This window comes from Monopterus albus, unplaced genomic scaffold, assembly GCF_001952655.1.
Source record: "Monopterus albus unplaced genomic scaffold, M_albus_1.0 scaffold19.1, whole genome shotgun sequence".
NCBI lineage: Eukaryota > Metazoa > Chordata > Actinopteri > Synbranchiformes > Synbranchidae > Monopterus > Monopterus albus.
This window is the reverse complement of record NW_018127899.1, coordinates 393,353-402,009: the sequence shown is the minus strand read 5'-3', so window position 1 is coordinate 402,009 and position 8,657 is coordinate 393,353. Positions and strand designations below refer to the sequence as shown.

General features: G+C 39.3%; 2 protein-coding genes across 4 annotated transcripts in view; both read right to left on the bottom strand.

Annotated features, from left to right (window-relative positions):
- Positions 1–2,567, bottom strand: part of rps13 (ribosomal protein S13) — a 4,590-nt gene extending 2,023 nt beyond the window's left edge. Inside the window, exons 1-4 of the mRNA XM_020593551.1 lie at positions 2,491–2,567; positions 1,924–1,972; positions 1,744–1,822; positions 742–911 (exon numbers count right to left, since the gene is read on the bottom strand). Of these exons, the coding sequence (XP_020449207.1) occupies positions 742–911; positions 1,744–1,822; positions 1,924–1,972; positions 2,491–2,513 (321 nt within the window). The 5' untranslated portion in view covers positions 2,514–2,567. The remainder of the gene's footprint in view (positions 1–741; positions 912–1,743; positions 1,823–1,923; positions 1,973–2,490) is intronic.
- Positions 2,568–2,650: 83 nt separating this feature from the next.
- Positions 2,651–8,657, bottom strand: part of pik3c2a (phosphatidylinositol-4-phosphate 3-kinase, catalytic subunit type 2 alpha) — a 37,834-nt gene continuing 31,827 nt past the window's right edge. For all 3 annotated transcript variants that reach the window (XM_020593546.1, XM_020593547.1, XM_020593549.1), the window contains exons 26-33: positions 7,376–7,485; positions 6,745–6,952; positions 6,515–6,639; positions 6,101–6,218; positions 5,887–5,968; positions 5,232–5,338; positions 4,985–5,110; positions 2,651–4,729 (exon numbers count right to left, since the gene is read on the bottom strand). In XM_020593546.1, coding sequence (XP_020449202.1) covers positions 4,547–4,729; positions 4,985–5,110; positions 5,232–5,338; positions 5,887–5,968; positions 6,101–6,218; positions 6,515–6,639; positions 6,745–6,952; positions 7,376–7,485 — 1,059 coding nt within the window. In that variant the 3' untranslated portion in view covers positions 2,651–4,546. The remainder of the gene's footprint in view (positions 4,730–4,984; positions 5,111–5,231; positions 5,339–5,886; positions 5,969–6,100; positions 6,219–6,514; positions 6,640–6,744; positions 6,953–7,375; positions 7,486–8,657) is intronic.

The window sequence follows — 8,657 nt, the reverse complement described above, 5'->3', positions numbered from 1 at the left end:
TCCTGCAGCTCCTTTAATGTTGCTGTAGGCCTCTTGGCAGCCTCCCTGACCAGTTTTGTCCTTGTATTTTCATCAATTTTGGAGGAACGTCCAGCTCTTGGTAATGCCACTGTTGCACCATATTTTTTCCACTTGATGATGACTGACTTCTGTGTTCCATGGTATATCTAATGCCTTGGAAATTCTTTTGTACCCTTCTCCTGACTGATACCTTTTAACAATGAGATCCCTCTGATGCTTGGCTTTTGCTGTAGGATGCGACTAGGAAAATGTCAGGAATAGCCTACTGGAACAGCTGAACTTTATATGGGGTTAATCAGAGGCACTTTAATTGATGGCAGGTGTATTGATTCCTATTTAACATGAGTTTGAATGTGACTGCTTAATTCTGACAACAGTCATAGCCCCACAGTAAGAAGGTGTGCACACTAATGCAACCACATTATTTAAGTTTTTTATTTTTACTTCCCACTGAAAAAAAGATTTCAGTTTGTTTTCAACACATTAAAGGTGGCTAAAGTTCTGGAATTATTTATCTTTGTCTCGTTTTTTGTTTACATCACAGAAACCTGGCATTTTAACAGGGGCGTGTAGACTTTTTATATCCACTGTATGTCTAGAGTGCATTCATTGCTGCTGCCTGAGGTTTCATGAAATGCCAACATTCCTGTGGCAAACTATACCTGAAAGAAAAATCAATCAGCTCACACTTGACCCAGATTTTGGGTCTAGTCTTGTTACCTTTCTGTTTCTCTCCAGATGCTTCCTGACAGCCACAGCCTTCTTGATGAGGTGGTAAAGGTCCTCGGGCAGATCAGGGGCCAAGCCCTTGGACTTGAGGATCCTTAGGATCTTGTTGCCAGTAACGAAACGTACCTGGGCAACACCATGGGAGTCCCTCAGAATAACACCTAAACAAAGTGGCAAGCAGGCTTGAATCTTGGACACTGGCAAAATTCTACACTGTTATTCTGTTTTTTTCAATTAAGATATCCATTGTTTTTCTGTTGCCTAGTGTAAACACACTGCTGACCAGACAGTGCATTATGTTGAAATTGCACAGGTGAGCAGTTATTTAGTTTACACTGTACCAAAGCAAATTCATAAAACTCTCTTTGCAGTGCATGAGAACAGTCCTACAGACAGTACCACAGAAAAGACAAGCATGGCAAGATACCTAAAATCCAGGGTAAAAACATATCTTGTCAACTATCACATTTACAAACAATACCAGACAAAGGTTAGGACACACTTTGCCAAAGACTTGGCTGATATTGTCCACACTATTGTCTACATTTTTGTCAAACCGAACTATCTGATTCTGCTAAATGTAGCCCACTAAAGGGTTAAAAGCTTATGAGTGTCACATAAAAAGCTTTACTTAAAAGTACCCTACAGAGGGATGACAAATCTTTAGAGATAATGAACAAGTGAGAGATACAAGCACATATAACAAAGTTTTTCAAACAAATTTAACAGTAACTGGACTGCAGTTACATAGAAATCATAATTAAGCTGACAAAGACCAAACACAAACCCAACCATAACAGGCAATGCCCCAAAATCCAGACTGTCTTATGTCTCTGGTATATTATATTCTCTTAATTATATTCACTGTAGTCATGAACTGTTTAAGAGTTCTGCACCCTGGAGGTGCTTAGGCACGTGGCTGAAAAATTGGTTCTGTTGTCTTTATGTTGCAATAACATACAAGACAATCAAAAATAACAAAGAAACACGCACCAATCTGAGAGGGGGTCAGACCCTTTTTGGCCAGCTTGAAGATCTGCTCTTTGACATCATCGGATGTGAGTTTCAACCACTACAAAAAAAAAACGTTTATATTACTTCCATGATATCAATACATCAGCTCATTTAAACCGACATTACCATAATGTCAGACTGAACCGTGTGTGTACTCACAGTGGGGACACTGCGCCTGTACGGCAGAGCTGACTGGGACAAGCCCTTTCTGTAAAGGAAAAGACTCCATAAGTTAGTCTAGTTAATCTGGCAGTATGAACGAGAAACGTGGAATTACATGACATTAAAGGCATGTCTAGAAGCAAAGAAATAAAATATTTTGCATCTGCAATTATATTAAGTTATGAGAGCTGATGGATCGGCTAACGCTAGCTTCACACTAGTGCTAAGGATACAAATTTTTAACGTTGTTTGTTACAATGGCTTAGTATTAAAAGTCAAAACTATTGAAAAATGCTTTTAGAGTGTGAATGTGTGTTAGATCACTGTTTAAAGTCAATTAGAAAGATCGCAATGAGCCACCACGGCACTGGCTAATGCTAACTAGCTGGAGATGGATGTCGATGTGAGAGTGCAAGTTTCTAGGTCATTCTATCTCTTCTGTGCAGAATTAAGGACCCTGTTCGGCCCTCAGACATTTACAACAGGCTTATAAGTCAGATCCCGACATAATAACCGAAGATACCGAACAATATTCCAACTCTAAATCATAAAAAGAGATCTCACCCAGGAGCATGCATACGACCCATGATGGCGGTAGAGGAAGAGAGGCCGCACACGCGACAGAAAATGGCCTTTTGCGCCTGCGTCGGAAATGACGCAATGACGGTCACAGTTGTTATACCATGTAGAATTTGTTTGAACAGAGACAAAGCGTCACATCATATATGTTCCAAAACATTTAATTTGCTTTAGGAAAGAAGGATTATAGTACACTCTGATCCATTAGGGTTATAGGTCACCAATTAAGAATAAATAACTGGCCATGTTAATACAAACTGCTTGGTTTCTTTGTACAGTCACTAAAAGAGTGTATCAAGTCACTAATATTGATAGTATGTGTTGCTCTGTTATGCTAACTGTCTAACTGTCCTGTAGATCTCTTAAAAACATTTTTTTAATAAATTCATCTTAATTTCTTTATTAAACATTAACAACTTAAGATTTTAGTTAGAAAGAGAGGAAAGCAGCTAATTTCTTGCTCAGGATCTTGTTCCCTTTTTATGAAGATTCAGGTACAAGTTAAAGTTGCTTTCTCAGGCTTGACATGTTTAAATCTGCTATTCCCTCAAAATTCAGAACATTTTCTCAAATATAAAATGTGGCTGGACCTACTGTATACTTCACTGGCGGTTACTGATAATCATTTACCCAGTTACTCATCAGGACATCATGTGCATAATATTGCTGCCTGACTCAGTTTTAACTGAGTCTAAAATGCAATCTGAAAAGCCTGAACTGCTGTTTTCAACCACCTATGGGAAAAAGAGAAGTGACTTAGGGTCAACATTATTGGGTAACAATAATCTCATTCATTCAGAGCACAGACAAGAGCATGTTCCAAAGCTTATGATACAAATTCACCTTCAAGGTGTGCTGTGTGAAAAGTCAAGTAATATCACAAGAGAAAGACCTGGTAGTGTGCATTTAGTGGCAATCCACGGTTACAAAAACTCCAAAGATGCTGGTGTGTCACAAGACCTGTTCTGGAAGAACTACTGACGTAGCTTTACAGAATGTTTTTTAATAAGGACACATCACATTGTTAATAAAATATATGAAGCACTAAGGCCAAGTTGAGCGCTAAAACTAGATTGCAAGCACAAACAAAGGCACCCTGTACAGCTCCCTGATGGGGAGAGTGGTTTGATTTTCCATCCTTCTCATTACTTTTGGCACATTCTTGGGGAATCTTAAGGTCATGGTTGCTTTTCTAGAATCTGGTGTGTTGGACTACTCTACCCAGAAGTGTCTGCTGTAAAGCAGGAAACCCTGATGCCTCCTATATGTCTATATAGAAAATAAACAAGGAAAACATAAAAACAAGCCTCCTTTCTATTCCTTAAAAAATAAATGTGTCAATCTATATATATATACACTCTTCTGAAAGTAATCTGTTTTGGTCCTCCAATATCAAAATGTACAAAACATTACAGCTTTTTGTTACAGTTTAGCAAAAAGAGAGACAACATAAGTGTCACAGAAACAATAAGATTAGTTAAAGAGAGAAAAAGAAAATGAGCAAAGAAAGGACAGCAGACTCCCCTTTATGGGTGTGTGAAATCAGCCGGGTTGGTCACTGTGTGAGGATGCGCCTGAAGGAGTTTTTACTCTGCATTCATGTCATATGGGAAGAACCTCTGAAGCAACTAATGATAAGCAATGACCTTGTCTTATGCTGCAAGTATGCCATACTGCAGATAGAGGTCGCTACTGATCAGTTGTACAACACATTCTGTGTACTTAGTGATGCATGTCTTTCAGCAACAAGACCGTGTCCTGCCATGACATCTTAAAAATACAAAGCATCACATAATTCACATGAAATAAATGGTCCATTTGGTTTGTTAGATTTCAAATGAAAATATCATTGCTTATACTGAAAACACACAGTAGCCAATCTCCAGACCCCCCATATTCTAAAGTAGTACTTTTATAAACTGAAAGGTGAGGTGTAATTTTCAAGTAAGGGCGCATCTGCTGCATTTCCCATATGATGTGAATGCAACTTTTGTCTGGAGAGGCAGAGCTGTTCCTGGCTTCAGTGAGAGGCAAGTGGGGTTCAGAAGTACGGCACGGCTGTGAGTTTGTACCACTTGACTGTCTCATTGCTAAGGTCAAAGTCTTTGAGTCTGAGCGTGATGCCGCCCAAAAAGTAGTTCTCACGCAGCGACTCAGCACTGAGCACACTCAGTTGCAACTCCCGAAGACCCAGGGTTTCCTTGCTGTAGCCACTGTACACCAGCTGTGGAGGAAGAGGATGAAGAAGTTTAAAATTTGAAAAACCAAAATCATGGTTGTTGATTTTGTGTTACTTATTTATCTACTTTATATTTCACTTGTATTTTTTGGCATTCATGTGGACGAGAAAGTAAGAATTTCAATGTACAGAGAAACACATTTCCTAACTGTGCATATGGCTATAAACATTTTGACCTTGACCTTGAGTTCAGAAATAAATGTGTTAAATGCAGACAATCCATTTTAAGTGCCTCCTCACCATCTCATTGAAAGTAGGGTTCCTGGTTTTCCTTGAGATCTTTGTCTTGCGTTTGGAAGTCTTGTGTGGATCTGGAAGCAGGTAGGTTTTCACATATGGGTTGGGATCTGTTCCGTCTTCAGAAACCTACAGGGGAGTAAACTGATTAATGGTCTGAAAACAAACCGATGTACAAAAAAGCAAGTGCCAAACAAACAATCTGTCAGAGCAGCATTTCAGGATGTATATGAACCACCAATATGTTTACCAGATCTCTGATGTGCATGACCATGATGAAGAGAGTGCTGTTCCTGTAGGAGATTGAGAGCTTTACTTCTCCTTCCACCCGACCTGAAGTGGGGCTCAACGGAGGCTCTGCAACAAACAGGCCAACACCACACATCACATTTGCAGAGTGGAATTTACCAGAATAAACACAGTACAAAACCAGACAGTTCAAGACAGGTGTGACAGTACGTTCAAATGATCAGTATGCATCATCTGCTATGTATATTCCTCCTATATGAGCGGAACATTTTTACAATGGCAAGTAGTTTTGATTGTCAATATGTTAGTGTTTTGATACAAAGAACAGAGTTTTATAGTGTCAATAAACTATTTCTCTCCAGGGCTTTGCTCAGGGTAAAGTTCAAATTTTTGCCACAGTAGTGATCGTCTTCAATTTTTCATCCATCCAACATTTCTGTTTACATTACTATAATGTGGCTGTAGAGCAGACATCTTTGTTACTCACTGATTAATATGATGCAAAGGTTTTCAACATTACAGTCATGTTGTTTCAGTGTCAATTTGAATTGCTTAATAACATAAGAGGGAACATTTGTAAAGAAACCAAAACCATGAACAGTGGGTGGAGTTTGACAAACACATGAAGAATGCAAATGAGAAGTGCAGGTATTTACCCGGTGCTCTGGGTGTGGCATCAAAACCTTCAGCCTTGTCATCCCGTGCAATTGGATGAAAGAATGTGTAGATCAGGTCACACTAGAGACAGAACAAGAGATGACTTCATCGACTAGTCCAGATTACAAAAACGTCCCCAACAAGCTTACTGATTACTGTGTGTGTGTGTGTGTGTGTGTGTGTGTGTGTGTGTGTGTGTGTGTGTGTATGTACCTGGGTAACCTCTGTGGAGCTCCTCATCAGGTTGTGGACGTAGTTATTGAGCTCCAATTTTCTCTTGGCTGCCACTTCTTTGATGTGAGTGCGGCCAAGCACCATTTTGTTTGGGAAACTGGAGATCAGAAGAGTGCCGAGGTTTATTTATGACTCCACAGAATCTCATGTAACTCTACTCTGATACTGATCTAGCATCTGCAAAGCAAGCTTATACAGCTATAGAGTGGGCGATAGTGGAGTTGTACTATAGGGATATTATAGTAGGTGGGATTCTCCCTCTCCAAAACAAGACAAACTGCTAACACACTGTGCTCAGCTCTGATGTTTCACTAAAGAAAAGTATTTCCTAAAGAAACTGGATCAGTAATTGAGGCATTAAGAGGCTGAGGGCCCGAGCAGAGGTGATCCTACCTCGGCAGTTTCCAAAGGGGGAAGAGGATGGTGAGTTTGTTGTGGAGCTCCTGAAACTCATCAAAAGTGCGAAAGACAAACTGGGGTTCATTTTGACCCTCCCTTAGGATCCTCACCGCATATGTCTACACAGACAAGGCAGGAAGGGAGACAGCCACGCAATCAGGTGTTAGTACTTAAAAAGTACTAAGTAAGTGGTTTAAAGACAAATAGAACACAGAGGGACTCACATAATGCTTGTCAGGGTTGTATCTCTTCTGAAAGGAGAAGATAGAGGCATGGAGGATACGGCCCTCCTGTTTTAGAGTGTAGGTCTTTGGGGAAAAAGACAGGATGGGCTCATCATTGGCTGGGAGACCAGAGAATCGTAGCTGTGCAAGGTTGTGGATGAAGAAGTTGAATTTAGTGGCTACACTGCCCAGACTGGACTCTATCAGCCTGTGGTGAACGAGGAAAGAGAAAGGACAAAATATGGGACAAATGAGAGAGAGATAAGATGGAGAGGAGACAAGATTTTTAACAGCACAAAAATTTATTTCCTGTCTTATAAAAAATATTCAAACAGGCTTAGGTCCTATGCACCCTGACTGGTTTTACTACAGCTAGGTACACCTGACAGTGTTTGAAGCCTGTCAGGAGATTTTGTTGTTGTACTGTGAAACAGCCCCTATTCTTGAGGAGACTGTGCTTATAATGCCACCTTGTGGATCTTGAGTTTGTAGCAGAAAAAACTGATTTGTCCTCAAGTTAACCTGAATAACAGATCTGGTCAAAATAGCAGGTGTGAACATGGGAATACTGATTTTTACCGATTAAAAAAAAAAAAAAAAAAAAAAAAAAAAAAAAAAAAAAAGTGTTTACCTGGTAAAGAAGATAGTTGCCTCAGCGTCTGTGTTGTTGGGCTGCAGAGCATCAAACACATACTTTAGATCCTGAGAGCCGGTGAGCTCTGGAAGGCCTGATGATGTCATCTGCAACACACCGACACATGAGAGGAGATTAACACACAAATGTAAATACGAGTTTTCATTTCCACAGCAGTTTAGCAGACTTGCCATTATAAGCCATCACTCTGTCTAGTAACACTTAATGTGTAATACAGCAATCTTTATATACACTACATTTAACAAAGGAGTAAAGAATTAGAGCCCTATTTTAAGGTCAAGGAATTACCAAATTCTTAGAGTGGTACCTGTGCTCACTGCAACAAATGTAGGGCCCAAATCCTCAAAACTGCATGTCCACATTAAAGAATTTAATTAGTTAAATATCACCATATATAATGCCATAAAAGTGAGCCCGTTAATATTTTTGTTTTCAGGTTATCAATCATTTTGCATGGCAGATTGATCATTTCATAAAAAAAGACAATGTGACAATGAGCTACACTCGCATTTCTATTTGTTTTATTTTCCATGCGTACCTTTGAATGTGGTTTTAATGCATTAACAGACCTTACATAATGCTGTCTGACTCTTAAATAGTGTTTGAAATGTGATACACTTCCCCTTAAAAAAAACACCAAAGGTTATTTTGAGAAACATCTTGTAGCCATATATTACAGCATATTCTACACACAGACCCTTCCAGGACAACAGTGAAGCCTGCTGTTTGATTAGGAAGGCACAATTAGTCTTATTTCGCAAATCTTGTAAGTCTGGCTCAGGTACTGTAGATGCAAAGAAAATAGTTCAGCTAAACAAAGAGGATGCTTTAAACAGGAGGCCAAAATGAGTAAAGACACACAAAAAGAAGCTGAGCATAGCAAAACGTAGTCAGTAGCATAAATATACAACAAGAATCTAGAACATCTGCTCTACATTTAAAGTACCAGCCATGACAAAATGCCAACTACAGTGGGACAAATAAGTATTTGATACACTGCCAATTTTTCAAGTTTTCCCACTTACAGAGAATGGACAGTTCTGTAATTTTCATCGTAGGTACACCTCAACTGTGAGAGACAGAATCTACAAAAAAAAATTCCAGTAAATCACATTGTTAGATTTTTAAATAATTTATTTCCATTTTATTGCATGAAATAAGTATTTGATCACCTACCAACCAGCAAGAATTCTGGCTCTCACAGACCTGTTAGTTTGTCTTTAAGAAGCCCTCCTATCCTCCACTCATTGCCTGTATT